General features: G+C 35.4%; 2 protein-coding genes and 1 non-coding gene across 3 annotated transcripts; all 3 read left to right on the forward strand.

Annotated features, from left to right (window-relative positions):
* Positions 1–643: 643 nt before the first annotated feature.
* On the forward strand, positions 644–2,981 carry LOC149001745 (cytochrome P450 704C1-like). The gene is made up of 5 exons (XM_089136736.1): positions 644–1,195; positions 1,274–1,558; positions 1,675–2,013; positions 2,127–2,327; positions 2,569–2,981. The coding sequence occupies exons 1-5, from the start codon at positions 674–676 to the stop codon at positions 2,755–2,757; spliced, it is 1,536 nt and encodes a 511-aa protein (XP_088992862.1). The 5' UTR covers positions 644–673; the 3' UTR covers positions 2,758–2,981.
* Positions 2,982–4,709: 1,728 nt separating this feature from the next.
* On the forward strand, positions 4,710–4,791 carry TRNAS-GCU (transfer RNA serine (anticodon GCU)). Its single transcript has one exon. It is a non-coding gene; the product is annotated as a tRNA-Ser (tRNA).
* Positions 4,792–8,920: 4,129 nt separating this feature from the next.
* Positions 8,921–11,180, forward strand: LOC149001747 (cytochrome P450 704C1-like). The gene is made up of 6 exons (XM_089137167.1): positions 8,921–8,970; positions 9,246–9,768; positions 9,876–10,160; positions 10,246–10,584; positions 10,680–10,880; positions 10,974–11,180. The coding sequence occupies exons 1-6, from the start codon at positions 8,966–8,968 to the stop codon at positions 11,178–11,180; spliced, it is 1,560 nt and encodes a 519-aa protein (XP_088993293.1). The 5' UTR covers positions 8,921–8,965.
* The last annotated feature ends 7,345 nt before the right edge of the window (positions 11,181–18,525 follow it).

Consider the following 18,525-nt stretch of genomic DNA (forward strand, 5'->3'; position numbering starts at 1 on the left):
TTACAATGGATTGCGGATATTTTGTGCCTTGACAATATCTGGGGTTTTGATCTGAATTCTTGTACTCAATTTGAAAGATGGGTTTGCACCAATATATTTTAGTAGATGATCCAAATAATTTGTTTGCAGAAATTTGTGGAAGGGGTGCAGGGGCGGAGCCCCTGTGATACGGTACGATCTGATAGGTCGATTCATTTACCCAATTAGGGTCTATATATATTTTATGTTTGCTTAACACATTATTGGGAGATTTGAGTTTTAATATTAGGGTTTTAGGTGGGAGTTATTGAAATGTCGTTATTGGTTATTAGTTTTTTTTTTTTTTTTTTGGGTAAGAATTATTCGCTATAGTTATGAGATATGACTTATGAGTCTTTTTATTTATCTTCTACATAATGAAAATTTTCTTTTTTTTATTCGTTATATCGTGCGTTTGTGGCGGACACCCGTATGGGTTTGCTTTTTCTCTTATTAAATGCAGTTGTCTTGTCTGGCATAGCTGGAGTCTGGCGTAGATTTCCTCGTGACTTTTAAATAAGTGGCTAGGAATACTTACCATGGATTCTGTAATCTGCACCCCGGGTCGAATTCCCTATTTAAATGAATAAACAATGGTGGCAGCTACATCAGTGACAATAACAAACAAGATTTCCATTATCAGTTGCTTGCAGAGATGGATTCAGTATCTGCAATAGTGGGTGTTGCAATGGCTTCAATCTTCTTTCTTCTCATATGCCTCTCCATTCTGTTACTCAGAATCTTCATGGGTAAATCACTGAACAACCCTCTGTATCCTCCTGTAATGGGCACCATCTTCCATCCTGTACTCTATTTCAATAGACTTTATGATCACTACACGGATGTTGCCCGCAAGTATCCAACCTTCCGTCTCCTTGGTCCTTCCAACAGTGAGGTCTTCACTACAGATCCTCGAAATGTTGAACACATACTCAAAACAAACTTTGACAAATACAGCAAGGGATCGTACAACTGTGAAATCTTAGAAGACCTCCTTGGTCATGGTATCTTTAATGCTAATGACGATAAATGGCGTCAACAGAGGAAGATTGCCAGTTTTGAGTTCTCTACCAGAGTTCTCAGAGATTTCAGCTGTGCTGTGTTCAGAAGAAAAGCTGCCAAATTGGCTGAGACCATTTTGGGTTTTGCAGCCTTGGACCAGTCATTTGACATGCAAGTGAGTATTCAAAAACCCATTGAATTGATAAAATGTGATGAAAACTAGTTGATGTTTTTAATATTTTGTTGGGTTTAGGATTTGTTTATGAGAAGCTCTCTGGATTCTATATTCAAAGTTGGGTTTGGGGTGGAGTTGAATTGCTTGGAGGGTTCAAATGAAGAGGGAAGAGCATTCATCAGGGCTTTTGATGATTCAAACCAATTTATATGGAGGCGCTTTGTTGACCCATTTTGGAAGCTGAAGAGGATACTCAGTTTGGGAACTGAAGGCATCCTTAAAAAGAACATAAAGTTCATGGATGATTTTGTTTTTGGAGTCATTAGCAACAGAAGGAAACAGATGCTTGAGCAACAAAACTCTGTGAGTGTATCATCATTTACTGTTTGTTTTGATTATTGCTCTTCTTACTGTTCGACACTGGGAACAGTAGGTTTTTATTAAGGGGTTCTAACTTTCAATCTTACATTGATTTGAAGAACGACAAGGAAGACATACTTTCAAGGTTTCTGGTGGAGAGCAAGAAAGATCCAGAGAGGATGACTGATAAGTACCTCAAGGACATAATTTTGAATTTCATGATTGCCGGCAAAGACACTAGTGCAGGCACACTTTCCTGGTTCTTCTACCTGCTCTGCAAGCACCCTCTCATACAAGAGAAAGTTGCAGAAGAAGTAAGAGAGGTCATCAATTGTAAGGAGAATGAAACCGACATTGACGCTTTTCAGAAGCGTTTAACCGACGCAGAATTAGATAAGATGCATTATCTCCATGCAGCCCTCACAGAGACCTTGAGGTTATACCCTGCTGTCCCCATAGTGAGTTGCTAACCTCTTGAAGGTTCATCATTGAAATCCTTTATGCATACCATATTCGCAGTGTTAATGAATTGAAATTGATTTTATGGATTACTAACTGGGGAAAATGACAGGATGGGAGGTGTGCAGAAACAGATGATGTTCTCCCTGATGGTTTCAGAGTGAAGAAAGGAGATGGTGTTTACTATTTTGCATATGGCATGGGCAGGATGACTTACATATGGGGAGAGGATGCCGAGACATTCCGACCGGAGAGATGGCTTCAAAATGGAGTTTTCCAACCTGAATCACCTTTCAAATTTGTTTCATTTCATGTTAGTTATAATTAATACTCTCAAACAATATGTTCATCAGCAATTCTAATCACCTCTAAGTTCCCTTAAGCATGGTGGAGCCACTACTTTTATCTAGTCTATAAAGCAAACCTGGCTAAAGTTCCTTCTTTTCTTCTCGCAACCTCTTGCATCAGATGCACCTTGCTCAACTCTGCAAGACTGCAACATGTTTGAATTTAACATATTGATCATTTGTTTCTTTCTTTTTTTTTTTTTGCAGGCTGGACCTCGAATCTGCTTGGGGAAGGAATTTGCCTATCGACAGATGAAGATTGCTGCCGTGGTCCTTCTTCGCTTCTTCCGGTTCAAATTAGCAGATGAGAAGAAAAAAGTAACATTCAGAACTATGCTCACACTTCACATTGATGGTGGACTCCATCTTAGTGCAGTTCCTAGGGTTTATGTTTGATAAATGTTGATCTATGAAGAATTATTGTAAACTAAGAATAGGATTTCAGAATACTGCCTGCTTGGGTCGCATTTAAATAAGGCCAAGACCATCTTTGGTGTGATTTCTTAGGATCCAACAGCCACTTCTACGGGTGTAAACGGACGGATTCAGATTGGATAGTGATATCACCATATCCACATCTTATTATATTCGGACGTATTCGGATAATATCCTATCAGTTTTCGGATGGATTCTATTGGATTCGGATGATAATCGGATAATTATTTTCTTAAGTAGATTCTTTTAAATGGAAATGAATACAAATTGAATATAAGTTTTCGACTATTTGTATACATCTTTTCCTTTTTATTTGTGAGGACTAGGTTTAAAATTTAAGAATTAGCAACTTTGGCAGCTAGTTTAGTAGAAAATCTAGAAAAATAGTCACATATCATTGGTAAGAAATTTATAAAAATAAGAATAATAAATCTAAATAAGTAACTTAATCGGATAATTTTATCGGACGGATAATAATCGGTAAGAAAGGGGTATATCATTTCCGCATTCTACTAATAATCGGACGGATTCGGATATCCCTAAATGGATGCAGATGCAAATTTGGAAGTGGATTTCGATTATTCATTTACATCCCTAACCACTTCCAAACACCACTATTAGCATTGCCACTACCTTGAAACTGTTGCCACCCTTTCTAAGCAAAATAAAGAATCAATTTGTGAAAATTGAGCTACCAAATAAGATTTTCTAGTCTTGATATGTTTCAAATTTATACAATCAGAACAATTTTAATTTCTTGACCAAAAATCTATTTGTTGACTATTTTGTGAGATGAATTTGAAGTTGCAACAGATATTATACAAAAGCAAACCTTGAAGCCTAAATGCAAGGTCAATTTTATCTGCAAGAACTGTAAGTATAATCTCCTACGTGGTTTCAAGAGAGAAATCTTGCTCCTTGATGATACCTGTTGGTGAAGAATTTGACAGGTTGCAACTCCAACACCAGAGTAATCCAATTTGACTTAGACCAGAGTTGTTCGATCCAATCTGATATGCTGAATACCTGTGTGACAGGAATCCTGCAAACACGCAAACACTAATAACAGTATTTGTTAAACACAAAGCCGATCACTGTGATCGGTGATCTGTCTCCGACGATCAAGTTAGTTAGAGGATTTGTAGATTTCAAATTGTACAGGAAGAACTCCCTTTCTTTTAAGACGATAGAAATGAAAAAATGAATCCTCTAATTAGCTGAATTGCCTCTCGTTTCCCTATTTATACTTGTCATCATCTGTTTTCTTCCCTTTCCTAACTGTTTGATCCTTTTGTCCTGATCTAACGGCTTGTGCTAGCCTATTCATTTGACCGTGAGATGTGTGTCATTTTGGGTTGATTTTTAGTCCTGGTTCGAACTCGGTTCGAGTATTTTTTTTTCCCATAACAACACCAACACGTGCAATCTCAATATTCTTCATGTGTGTACACAAATACAACTTTTTCCCAGAGAGAATGCCAATCGATGCATCAAATGTTAGCTATAAGGGCCTGTTTGGTTACATGAATCTAGAGATTTCAAATCTCTGGATTCATGAATCTGAGAATTCTACCCGTTTGGTTGTAAAAATCTCTAGATTCATGAAATCTAGAGATTCACCTTTTTACACTAAAAACGTGAATCTGTAGATTTATGGGTAAATGGTGAAATCCAAAGATTTCAAAAAAGCTATACATTTGCACATTCACAAAAATCATGTTGATCAAATAGTTTTTTAGGATGAATCCACAAATTTCATTCCACAACCAAACATTTAATTTTATAAATTATGACTCCATAGATTTGAAATTTATAGATTTGAAATCTCTAGATATTTGATATTATATAATGCACTTTGGAGTGTCCGAAGCTTTCTTATGGGAGCAAAATGAACCGAACTCTTGAAACAACAAGTCGCTTTGGCCGAGTGGTTAAGGCGTGTGCCTGCTAAGTACATGGGGTATCCCCGCGAGAGTTCGAATCTCTCAGGCGACGAAATTTTTTTTTCTACGGCTCAACTACACTGCTACGCATTGAGCTACATATGACCACAATCGAAGGAATGGTCAAGCTCAAAATCTAGACCACTAATTTTGAATTCTTTTACGTTACAGGTAGGTATGATTGAAAAATAAATAAAAATAAAAACATACAAAATGAGCGGTTGAGATTTCAACCTCAACCACTTGTTCCATCCTCGCCATACACAGCATTAAATCTCTATCATTTTCCTTGATGTAAAGGAATTCTCTTTTGACCAAATGACTTTTGCACCAATTTAAGGGTGTCAACCGGAATAGAAAAAATATCAAATATCAACACCATACTATATGGCCGATGATGGGTTAGTCAAGCGGTTAAAAACCTGCCCTCCCACAGGGAGATCCTGAGTTTGCATCCACTTGGCGGCGTATATTAGTAATTTAAATCCCACCCCATAGTAACAAGCTACATTTTCAAAAAAAAAAAAAAAACATCATACTATATGTATATTTTTAATACCGATGTCCTATAAATTCTGCATGATTTATATACAAAATGTAAAGTGAAATAAATTCGATAGCTAATGGTTTCAATTACCATAAGGTAAAGATACATAAAATAAGAAACAAAGAACTTTGTAAAGAAGACTAAACCGAACTGTGCTTGGATTCTATTTCAGATTAATAACGTTAAAAAAATAAAAATCTATTTTTACCTTGAGCATATGTCATACAATCAGTAGTCAATGAGCCATTTGAGTTGCTAAGGTTGTAAATTTGATTTTCTCTATGCTATATTATGTAATACCTCTATTCCTAATATATAAGAAATTGTTTGTTCCAAAAAGAAAATTTTCTCTTCACGTTAGTAATCCAAAAAGATTATTATTATTATTATTATTATTATTATTATTATTATTATTATTATTATTATTATTATTATTATTATTATTATTATTATTATTATTATTATTATTATTATTATTATTATTATTATTATTATTATTATTATTATTATTATTATTTTGTATGTGCAATATTCTATCCTCAAGTTTCTGGAATTGTGTTTATTTGTAAATAGCGAAGAAATAAAAACTCAACAAGAATCATCTCTTTGACCTCGTTCATCATGATTATGCAATTCATACAAAAAATGTATCTCCAGTGGTTTTTGCCCAACTGTGGGCAATGGGTCTGAAAATCTCTCTTAAGAGCTCTAGTCCACTTCAAGGAATTTTCTGGGTATTGCCTTTTGTAGGGTGGATTAAGTTAAATGTGGATGGCTGCTTGTTGGACAATCTTAGCATGGTTAGTGCAGCTGGCTTATTTAGCTAGAGATGAGTAAGCAGTTGTTCTTTTTAACTTCAACTATTTTTTGGGCATTAAAATAAATTTTGAGGTAGAAATGAAGGCACTAACACAGGGTATAGAGTGGGCAGTAAAATTTGATGTACCATGGCTATGGATTGAGCGTGACTTAGTAGCTGTTGTGGTATTGATTCAGCAAAGGAATATTCCCTGGTTTTTTTTTTTGTAGTGGTGGAGAGGTATTGAGTCATTTCTTGTAGTAGACCTTGGAAAATTTTCTATTGTTGAGTCATTTCTTGCAGTAGACCTTGGAAAATTTTCCCATTGTTATAAAGCCGCTGAATTCTTGGCTAATCGGGTTGCGAGATTAAGTTCTTCAGATGTTAATACATCTTGGACAACAACGATAAAGAGTGAACTTGGTCTAGACGTTCTCACTTCAGATTTTGATTTCTATTATTTGTTTTTGTGATTTGGAAACAGTGAGATTGGATGTAACTGGGGGCAACTAATGTTGCGAGATTAAATATTGGTTCCTTGATTGTATGATTTTGTTTAATCTTTTTCCTTTTAATACAAATGACCCTTTTAGCGGAAGTAAAAAAGAAAAAAAAAATTTTCCAGACCAGGGAATGGTTTGCTCATTATCGAAAAATTTTATCGAGCCAATAAGGAAGCTTGGACAACATGCCGAAGCCCTGTTCTTGATCCAAGTAAAGAATTGGAAGTTTTAGGGTGGACATGCCCTAGAAGAGGATGGTTTAAGTGCAACACGGATGCTGCTGTGAAAGTGAAGGAATGCTACGCTCAATTAGCTGGGGTGATTCGGGATCAAGAAGGCCTGTTCAGAGGAGGATTTGCTATCAAGATTCCTCTATGCTATGTAGTAGAGGCGGAACTGCGCGCACTCAAAGACGGAGTAAAGGTAGCGTTGGATATGGGAGCATGGCCACTCCATATAGAATCAAACTCGCTGAAGGCCATAAGGTTACTGGAACCAGAAGTTAACGAGCAATGATCGATGGGAAGATTAGTTGCTGAAATTCGAAGCCTATATGCTTCTCGAGGCCATGTTAGATTTAGTCATGTGAGGCGTCAAAATAACAAGGCTGCTGATTGGTTGTCTAAGAGGCGGCAAATTGGAAGAGATGATCTGGTCTTTTTCAATGATCCCCCACAGAAAATGACAGACATCCTTAGAGAGGATTGTCTCAAGATCTAGAGTTGTGCTCTAGTTTGATTTGTTTTGATTTTTTGGGTCTTTTTGACCCCCTTTTGTAACCAAAAAAAAAAAACCTAATAATAACCAAACTAGACTATACTTCTCCTTTGTTCACATCCCTTCTAATGTAATTCTCGAATGAGACACTTGCATGACAGGACGAATCAACAATAAAACCCATAACTCCCAAGGTGGTAATTTCAAATCTCAAACTCAAAATCTAAAATGTTATCCTAAATAACGGACTACTCTTGTAGATTCTTCTTACATATTGTAAATATCTCATATATGATAAATAGATTAAATGCTTACAGTAAATTCAAAATAATTGAATATTGTTATTTTATGGGATTGACTACTATTGTAGAGTCATAGATATTCTAAATCACTGGTATGGTAAATAGATTGAAAATCTTACATCAATTGAAAATTTAAAAAATGTTTTCTTATGTAAGTGACTCCTAATATTTCATGTAACCGAGTTAGATTTTTTTTTTGTAGAATCTTGTATATTGAGTTTGGATATTCTATCTATCATAATAGAGGTCATTACACAATAGAGATGAGGTTTACGTGTAAGGGTGTCAACGGTGTGGTTTGGGTTCGGGTTAACTAACGGTTTGGGCTAACGGTTTAGATTTAGGTTGAATAACGGTTTATGATGTGTAAGAAAAAGAACAAGAAGAAACAATTGAGCATCCTACAACAAAAACGAAAATTATAGGGAAAACAAAGTTGCTATTGGTCAATTTCCATTAAAAAAAACCCACCCATTCTATAGAAATCAAGAACCTAGATTTTAAGTAGTAAAATGACTATTTGATCATTGAACCGGTTCGGGCTATAATGGACCGGTGCGGTTCGGTTTTAACGGTTCAAACTATAAATTGACACCCCTATTTACGTATGATCTAATGAGAGTTCCACTTCTAATTCATTCTGTCAGCATTTATAGGTGGAGTTGATACTTATTGTATGGTAGAAAAAAGTAAGAGGAGCACAAACTTCTACCCTTCTACCCTGACAGGTAGAGTATCGAGACTCCTAGATATTGTAAATCTTGAAGATTGAAATGCTTACCAAATTTATAGTTCATAAATAGCCTCAGATATAATAAATAAAGCCTTTTACCAAATTTATGGTTCATAAATAGCCTCAGATATAATAAATTGATCCTTTTATCAAATTTAAATGCTACATTACTGACTCCTTTACCTCATGCAACGGAGGAATATCGTAGAATTTCATAAATGCTACATTAATGACTCCTTTACCTCATGCAACGGAGTAATATTGTAGAATTTCACGTGACCTCTTAATCTTTTATTCTTGTAGGAACAAATTACATAGACACCCCTGTAGTTTTTAAACTATTATATCTAAACCCTATGAAATTTGTTTTATTAAGTTTAATCCCTCTATTTCAAATTATACATCAAATCCACCCCTATTGCTTGAGTAATGCGGTTAAGTAATGATTGACCATCATCTGATATATTTTCAAAATTACCTTCTTTTACCTTAAGACCAAAAGACCCGTTTCAACTTTTGATAAAAGCCTTAAGACCAAAAAGACCAAAAAAAACTTTTGATAAAAGAAGAAGAAAAAAGAAAAAGAAAAAAGAAAAAAGAAAATAAAAAAAAAGAGGGTTCAGATATGAAGTTTATTATTATTATTTTTTAGATTTTTACTCAATTGTAAGAAAATGTAAAAAGGGTAAATATGTCATTTTTTATTTTAAAACTAACCACGTTAGACACGAAGTGCTGTTTGTAATATAACAAATTCTATGGGTGTAAATATAATAGTTTACAAACCCAAAGGTTCTACATATAATTTGTTCTTCTGATAAAAGTCCTAGATATAAACCCTCTGATGTGATAAATACATTGAGAAGCTTACATCAAAGTAAGCAATTCAAACTTCTTGTTTCAGGGATGGATTTGGAATCTGCGGCAGTGAGCGTTGTGATTGTTTCATTCTGCATTTTTCTCATATGTTTCTGTGATTTTCTACTAAAATTTCTCATGGATAATTCACCTAAGCAGCCTCAGTATCCTCCTCTAATGGGCACCATTTTCCATCAAATACTCCATTTCAATCGCCTTCACGATTATTACACCGATGTTGCCCTCAAGCATCGAACCTTCCGTATTCTAGTTCCTACCCAGAGCCAGCTCTACACTACAGACCCTCAAATTGTTGAATACATACTCAAAACCAATTTTGACAATTACAGAAGGGGATCCTACCTCCAGGAAATCTTGGAAGATCTCTTTGGTCATGGAATCGTAAATGTTAATGGTGATCAATGGCGTCAACAGAGGAAGATTGCAAGTTTTGAGTTCTCTACCAGAGTCCTCACTGATTTCAGCTGCTCTGTGTTCAGAAGAAATTCTGCCAAATTGGCTGAAACTATTTTGGGGTTTGTAGCTTTGAATCAAACATTTGACATTCAAGTAAGTACCGAAGAACCCATTATTGCCAATTAAATTTTAATAGAAAATTCATCAATTTTTTTTTAATCTTTTAATTTTTGGATTTCATTTGTATTTTGGGGTTTTAGGGCTTGTTGATGAAATGCTCTCTGGATTCTATAATCAAAGTTGGATTTGGGGTGGATTTGAACTGCTTGGAAGGTTCAGGCCTAGAGGGGAAAGCATTCGCCAAGGCTACTGATGATGCAAGTCGACTAACATTCTGGCGCCATGTTGATCCCTCTTGGAAATTGAAGAGGATTCTTAATTTGGGGTCTGAAAGAGCTCTTAAAAAGCAATTAAAGATAATAGATGATTTTGTGTTTGAAGTAATCAATAACAAGAGGAAACAGATGCTTGAGGAACAAAACTATGTGAGTGGATATTTTTCACTGTTCATTTTGATTATCATTTTTAATCTATTACTGAATGTTTTGAGTGTTGTTTATCGTATTCAAGAATGACAAGAAGGACATACTTTCAAGGTTTCTGTTGGAAAGCATGAAAGATCCAGAGAACATGACCAATCAGTATCTCAGAGATGTAATTATGACTTTCATGATGGCTGGAAAAGATACTACAGCAGGCACACTCTCCTGGTTTTTTTACCTGCTCTGCAAGCACCCTCTGATACAAGAGAAAATTGCAGAAGAAGTAAGAGAAGTCATCAATTATAAGGAGAAAGAAACTAATATCAATGCATTTGTGGAATGTTTAACTCAACCAGCACTACAAAAGATGCATTATCTCCATGCAACTCTAGCAGAGACTTTGAGGCTCTACCCTTCTGTCCCCATGGTGACTTACTAATCTCTGAGAGTTTAATTTCTACATTCACAATCTTGATGAACTTAAATTGATTTTATGATTCATTAATGGTGGCAAAATGACAGGATGGGAGATGTGCAGAAGCAGATGATGTTCTTCCTGATGGTTTTAGAGTGAAGAAAGGAGATACTGTGTACTACTTGGCTTATCCCATGGGCAGGATGACTCATTTATGGGGAGATGATGCCAAGGAATTCAAACCTGAGAGGTGGCTCAACAATGGAGTTTTCCAGCCAGAATCACCATTCAAATTTGTGGCATTTCATGTTAGTATATTACTCTCAAATTAACCTTTACTGATTACCAACTTTTACTCTACCAAGTTTATCATATTATCTATTTGTTACTTTGATGTGCAGGCCGGACCTCGAATCTGTTTGGGGAAGGAATTTGCTTATCTGCAGATGAAAATAATTGCCATGGTCCTTCTTCACTGCTTTCGGTTCAAATTAGCAGATGAAAAGAAACCAGTAACATATAAAACCATGATCAACCTCCACATTGATGGTGACCTCCATCTTAAAGCTATTCCTAGAATTGTGTTCAAAAATTCAGAGTCAGGATAAGACTTCTAGGTTTCTTCCTCTTACATATTTAAAGAGGAAACAAAATAAGTTGAACTATGGAAATAAATGGTGAGCTTGTTTTATTACTATCAGTGTAAAGTTGACTTTGATAAATGAGACCCTTATTGCAAAATCTATCATATAACTTCTTAATTGCAGGATCAAGAACAATATTTTCTAATTTCAGTGTCAAACATCTCTAATTGCATTGTTCAAGTGGGGTTGAGATTTACTACCTTGCAGCTCTAGCTGCCAGGTGATTTGCCTACTTGTTTTAAAATGATTTACAAAACTTCATTAAGGCCCTCAAAGGCTCAAACTAACTTAACAAAAGTTAGGCCTTCCATCTTGTTTCCTGATTGTAAAAATACAGGGTCCATGGAGGTTCTAACATAGATAGAAACTCCAACCAGGTGAAGAAACAAGCCCCACAGGGTATTAGTATGTAGGTTTATTTAACCAAAAAAAAGTATGTAGGGTTAGGGTTCCAATAATATTGAGGAATAAGATAGAAATCTCCTTAAAATTATCAGTGTGCGAAAAAATTCCCATCAATGTTAGGAAAAGAGGTCAAAATATTAAATGGATTGGGTATCTTTAGTTCTAATCAATGTCTTTGGAAGTAGTCTTTTGAGTGTAACTAATGTAAATTAGACCTGTAAATTGATAGTCGAAATCCGCCTCTGAATTTATATTCATATTTATTTAAGGGTGTCCATATTGGGAATTTTTTCTTATCGAAAAATATCTGTATCTGTCCACTAAGGAACCGGATTTGGATTCGGATAATTGTTTATCGAATCAAATAATATCCAAATAGAGTTAGTATTCAACATTTTTTTCTTTGAAAATGGATGAAATCGGATTCGGATACCAATAATCGGTAACTGGATAATCGAAAATCGAAAATTATTCAGTTAAAGTAAAGTACTAACACTTTTCTCTAAAAAAGTGGCTAATAATCGGATTCGGAAACCGTATTTAGAATTTTTTTTTAAAAAAAAAGTGATAATCACCAACCAACAATCAGATAGTTTATCGGATCAGATTATTATCGGATATCCGAGAAAGTTTCATAATTGAATTCGGATGCCTTTTCTAGATTTCTACCAGATTCGGATTCAGATAAAGGTTTTGCTACTCGGATTCGGATTCGAATACTGGTGTATCCGAACCAGTATCCAAATCCGAATCCGATCTGTTTGCAGGTCTAATGTAAACATTTCTATAAAAAAAAAACGTATGTCTATTCCTATGCTCCATACCCCCGAAAAAAAAAATTTCTTATATTCCTTCAAATAAAGGAGATGGAGATATGTTTTTATAAATAGAAAAGAGAGAGAAACACATGGTATAAGAAGCATTTTGTTTATTTATTTTTTGTTTTTTGGAATCGAGGCTTGTCTAGTCAGCTTACATGCACTTCAACTATATCTTTGGGATATCGTTTTATCTATTTAAGTATGTAATGAGATTTCGCCATGACCCCAAGGAGATAACTGTAATCCTTGGACCAAATATTGAAAATAGACCCATTAATCAATCAAGCCAATCGTGAAGCTTTTGGGCTAGGGAGTGAGCAGACATGTTTGCTTCTCTATGATAAAAATCAGTGGCGGACCCAGGATGCAATAGTGGGGGGGGCCGAAGAATGAAAGCCAGTAACCTTCCTATTTGGGGTTCCACCGCTAAATTATTTTATTAAATTATAGACCCATATATATTTTGTGGGGCCCACACATATTTGAAAAAATGATAAATTATTGATAATGATATATTTTTTTTCGACAAAATATAGGTAAAATTAAAGCAAGAATATAAAAAAAATATACACATGACTTCAACACGAAAAAGTTAAATGCAAACCAAAATTTTCATTGGTAGGAGATGTAAACCAAAAAAAAATTTTAGGTAAGAGATGCAAATCAATGGTAGTTGGTTACCTACTAACTATAGACATTTTATTCACAAAACAAAATCAAATAACAAAAATTGCAGAAGAAATAAAGAAACAATGAATAAATTGAGAAAGAGAAAGAGACTTAATTGTGGAGTAGATTTTTTTCCAAATTTTCTTAAGCCACGCTTATAGAAGGGGAAGATAATAAATAGGAAAAAAAGAGGATAGAGGAGAGGAGATAAGAGAATAAATAGGGATGAAGAGTTAGTTTTTAATTAGAAATAATATTTTGATTTTTGAATACCTAATAAGATTTTTTTTTTCAAAAATTTCTTTTAACCCACGTTTATAGAAACATAAGAGAATAAATAGGAATAAAAGACGAGAGAGAAGAGAGGGGAGAATAAATAGGGATTGATGGATTAGTTTTTTTTATTAGGAATGACATTTATACCCATCATTTTACATTTAAAAATTGTTCACAATATTGGGGGGGGCCAAATAGTGACATTTCACATGTAGGAAGAGAAAAAAACCGGAAAAATTAAAGGAATTAGGGGACTATGGATAAAATTTAAAAAAATCCGGGGGGGCCATGGCCCCCTCCGGCCCCTTCATAGGTCCGCCCCTGATAAAAATAACAAGGTATGAACTGAATGGCAAGAGCAGCCACATATCCTCTATTATGCTCGAGAAAAATTGAGTATGGAATCTTTACAAAAAAAGGAAAAGCAAAATTTGGGTATCGAATTGATTGATTGCAGAGTATAGTCAATAGATCTAGATCAATTTCAAGCTAAAATGATTCCACCTGAATACTAGCAATTTATAAGAGATGTGCAAGAACTACCCTCTCATGGTGTAAAAACTTTCTGATGCATACTTGCTCTCCCTCCAAAGCTCTCGTCAATTCTAATGATTTCCTGATCTCTGTTACTTGCTGAGATGGGTTTATTGTGGGGTTTGTGATGAAAATTGTTTTGTCTTTTTTAGATCAAATTCGAACTTGGTGGGTCCTACTTAGTGTTAAACATGAGATAGGTGCTTGGTATCATTAAGAGGGTATTGGGAGAGGTTAATAGAGTGAAAAAAAAGAAAATTTCTAGTGAATTTTAAAGTGAGTTTTGAACAAAAACGGGATTAAGGTCTTGGGATTTCTTCTTCTTGTGGTTTTGTAAGGAAGATGTTTCTTATCTCTTGTATTCTTCTTCATTGCAACTCCTTTGAAGCTTGAGCTTGGATTGAAGGGTTTTCTTCAAGAGCTTGAAGGTGGAAGGGTGTTTTCAAGGAGGTTTGAGATGTGGTATGACTGGTTGAGGTAATATTGTATTATTCTCAAATATTATACTATTTTGAAGATTAAAATAGTGGATTCTCTCCCTGTGGATATAGCTAATCTCGAATATTTCGGGTTAGTAAACCACGTAAAATTCTTGTGTATTATTTGTATTTTTTTTTCCTTCATTCTTGTGGTGGCGTTGTTGTTATTTGCTTTATGATTGTTTTCAAGTTATTTGCACAAGATCTATTTGGGTGATTTGTTTAATTATCCGGATCCTTGGATTGGTTCTTTCTTTCTACATTTATTATCTACACTAATGAGTGCTGCAATGGCTTTATCTTGCATTCTTCTCATTTGCATCTATGTTCTTCTGCAAATCAACATGGGCAATTGCAAATCGCCAAAGAACCCTGAGTTTTCTCCTGTAAGGGGCAACATCCTACACGCGTTATTCAATTTCAACCGAGTCTATGATTACTTAACTGATTTGGCCCGTGATGTAAAACCTTACGTCTCCTCAATCTATCCAAGAGTGAGCTCTTCACCACATACACTCAAAACGTTGAGCACATACTAAAACCAACTTTGACGAGTATATCAAGGATCCAACAACCATGAAATCTTAGAAGATCTCGTTGGTAATGGTATCTTCAATGTTGATGGCCAGAATTGGCGTCAGCAGAGTAAGGTTGCGAGTTTCGAGTTCTCTAACCTCCTCAAGGATTTCAGCTGCTTGGTGTTTAGAAGAAAGTTGCCAAATTGGCTGAGAGCATTTTGGGGTTTGGAGTTATGAGTTAGGCATTTGATATCCAAGTGAGTGTCTCAAAGGACATTGTTTTTAGTTCATTGAATGGAAAATTGATCAAAACCCATATGACTTTGTTTTTGGGATTTAGAACTTTGCAAACGGATCCTCTGTTATGCATATTTCCCTGTTGTGCACAGCAGTGCCGCACCACAATTTGACACATGGCGTATTCTTAATAAACGGCTTAGATTAGAAGGCATGATTTTAAGTGAAAGTGACCCATCTTATGACCCGTTTTAACAAAAAAATTAACCCGTTTTTGAGACCCGTTTCTAGGATTCAATCTAAGAGGTTATGGGGTGGTGGCTAAATCAGTCCAAAAAAATGTGAGTTCGGAATTGCATGGTCGAATAGTTGCATTTTGATTCCATATTACATATGGTTAGTGCGAAATGAAAAGCGCCTTGATGAATCTCAACGTTCGCCAGGCTGGGTAATGTTTCAAGTTTATAGGGACATGGGGCAACATACCTACACACTCTTATTGGTAGACAAATGACTCAATGTATACTTATAAAATCTCATTCTTTGAGTTTGAACTCCCCAAGAGATTTTCTAGAACCCTCCATCGCATGGTTGGGTAAAGCTAAATATTGATGGCAGCTCATTGGGCAACCCAGGAAGGGCAGGGGCAAGAGGAGGTTTTGGAGATCATATAGCAAGGGTGTTGTGGTCTTTTGAGGTTTTTTTTGGGTGTCAAGTCAAATTTTGAAGCTCTTCTACATGGCTTAGAGTGGGTTTGCACTCTTAAATTTTCTTGTCTTTGGGTGGAATGCAACTCCACTGTAGTTGTATTTTTGGTACAACAGCAATGCATTCCATGGTATATTCTTCAAAGATGGGGAGGTCTTGAGACATTCTAGAACTCAACCCAGCAAAAAATCTCTCATTGCTATAGAGAGACAAACATTGTGGCTGAGTTTTTTGGCTAGTTCAACAGCAAGACTAGAAGTTTATGATATTAATTCACCTTGGTCAACCATGATTAAGAGCGAATTAGATTGAGATGCCTTTGAACATCCTTGATATCGTTTTAAATAATGTGTGAGTACATGTTTAACTCTTGAGGTTCCTGTGAGACTGTTTATTTATTTATTATTTTTTTTGGATGAGGTTCATCCGGGCCAGCTTACGCGCACTACGATTACATCCTCAAGGGAGATTTTATATATATATATATATATATATATATATATATATATATATATATATATATATATATATATAATTAATGCCGCCGAACGGGTGTTACCCAAGACCTCCCCTAAGGAAGTTGGGCCTTTAACCGCTTTAGTAACCCATCATTGGCAAGACTCTATTTATTTGGGGTGACTATTGTTGCGGGATTAAGTGTTTGAGGTTCCTCTCCACCTATGTATTATTGTCTGAATTTTTTTCTTGCCTTAAGTACAAATGACCTTTTAGCAAAAAGAAAAAATAATTTTTTTTTTATCTTTTTTATGGATAAAGTGAACAATCAATCTTTCTTTCTTTTTTCAAAAAGGAAAGTGAACGATCAATCTCCTTCCGGAATCTAATAGTTAAAAGAAATAAATATCGCACATATTTTTTATTGGATATTTTTTTATTTTAACATTTTAGGTATTAATCGTAGATAATTTTTTTTTTTTGGGGTAATAAATAAATAAAGACATCACAGATTTTGATGGGGAAGCAAGGAAAAAATGAGAAGGTATATTGGTCCTTCACTCCTAAGTTATTATATATAGAGATAGAATAAAATCATAATTTTGATTTTTAGTAAAAAAATACTACTAAGGATATACTTGCCTTTTCCTCTAATTCAACTTACCATTCCAAATTAATCCATGGATGGATCCTTGTATCCCAAATGTAAGAAGGGATTATGGATGTTTTCCGTTTGCTACCCTAGCTTCAAAAATAGTCTCTAGCTTTATCCATCCTGTCTCTCGACGGTGGGATCGGTTGATGGTACAAAAATGGTGGTCGCTAGAGATACCACAAATTATATTCCACTACCGACCCATCCTGCAGAAGATCGCATAATCTAGAGGCTGACTACATTGAGGGAATTTACTATCAAATCTGCATATGAGATGCAAGAATCATAGCAAAGTAATAGGTACGGAACAAGCAAACACTGCACACTGGAAAATGTTGTGGAAGTTACCGTTAATCCCAAGGATACTACATTTTGCATGGAAAATATTACTTTAAAAGCTACCTACTACATGTCTTTTTCTTAATAGGGGATGCAGTCTATCAGCTTCATGCATGTTCTACAATCAGCAAGATGGTACAATGGAGCACATTTTTCTGTAGTGCCAGTTCACATTAAGAGTTTTGGAGCGAGTTAGCCCTCCCAAGCATGAACCAGGCAATGTGCCTCCAGTCTCAACTGAGGACACTCATACAACAATACTCCCACTCAGACACTCACAAGGCACTTAGTTTGAGAATTATTCTCACTTTCTGGCAGTTTTGGCTCTTTTACACTACTTTGATTGATAATCTTGCACTCCAAATGCCGGCACAAGTAGCGGGGGTCATTGAGAAATCTTGGAGTTTCTTCATTGTAGATAATGTATAACGTTCGAACCCGAGATAGGCAATAGCTTACCTTATACGTTGGCTACCTCCAAAGCCTCCTTATATAAAGGTAAATGTTGATGGTTCATCCTTTATAGAGGGAAACCTCTCAGGTTTTGGTGGAATAGCTCGAGATGCTCAAGGTTGGTTCATAATTGCCTTCGGAGAAGGGTGTGGCTATCAGGACTCTATAGTGGCTGAAGCTCTAGCCATTAGAAAAGCCCTCCAATGGTGTGCCAATTTGTCGTTTTCACATGTGCTTATAGAAAGTGACAATCAAGCACTAGTGAATATGCTCACAACATCAACAACATTTCCATGGAAGGTATATCACATCCTAAATGATGTTCATGACAAAATGGCTACGTTTGCGGGGATTTGTTTCTCCTATATTCATCAGGAAGCAAAATTTTCAGCAAATACAATTGCCAAACAAGCGGCTTTAATGCAAGATTACTATCTATCCTTCTCAGTCCCAACTTGTTAAGTATGACCTCTCCTCTTAGACTTGTTAGGTTGTATTATCCCTAGGGGCATGTCCCCTTTCTAATCAATAAAGTTTGATTCACCAAAAAAAAATACCATTCCAACAAAAAAAGAAGGTCAGGTGATTGTCATTTTGAGAGATATTTTGGCTGAAAAATTTTCCAAAAAAAACAAAGAGCAATGTTTTTTTTAATCAAAAAAAGAGTTTAATTACAAAGCTTTATCAAAATGTACAGGCATCAGAAAGGTCTTTGCCACTAAGATTCATATCCAAACAAAAGTCTAAATTAGTCCTAGC

This window comes from Hakea prostrata, chromosome 10 (assembly GCF_041222555.1).
Source record: "Hakea prostrata isolate BN-2017 chromosome 10, UWA_Hpros_2, whole genome shotgun sequence".
Lineage (NCBI taxonomy): Eukaryota > Viridiplantae > Streptophyta > Magnoliopsida > Proteales > Proteaceae > Hakea > Hakea prostrata.

What these genes read in the sequence shown, in the direction of transcription:
- LOC149001745 (XM_089136736.1), top strand. Translation starts at nt 674, where the DNA reads ATGGATTCAGTATCTGCAATAGTGGGTGTTGCAATGGCTTCAATCTTC. An exon ending in ACCAGTCATTTGACATGCAA is followed by an intron (nt 1,196 to 1,273) that starts GTGAGTATTCAA and finishes TGTTGGGTTTAG; the next exon opens with GATTTGTTTATGAGAAGCTC. An exon ending in TATACCCTGCTGTCCCCATA is followed by an intron (nt 2,014 to 2,126) that starts GTGAGTTGCTAA and finishes GGAAAATGACAG; the next exon opens with GATGGGAGGTGTGCAGAAAC.
- LOC149001747 (XM_089137167.1), top strand. An exon ending in TCTACCCTTCTGTCCCCATG is followed by an intron (nt 10,585 to 10,679) that starts GTGACTTACTAA and finishes GCAAAATGACAG; the next exon opens with GATGGGAGATGTGCAGAAGC. An exon ending in TCAAATTTGTGGCATTTCAT is followed by an intron (nt 10,881 to 10,973) that starts GTTAGTATATTA and finishes TTTGATGTGCAG; the next exon opens with GCCGGACCTCGAATCTGTTT.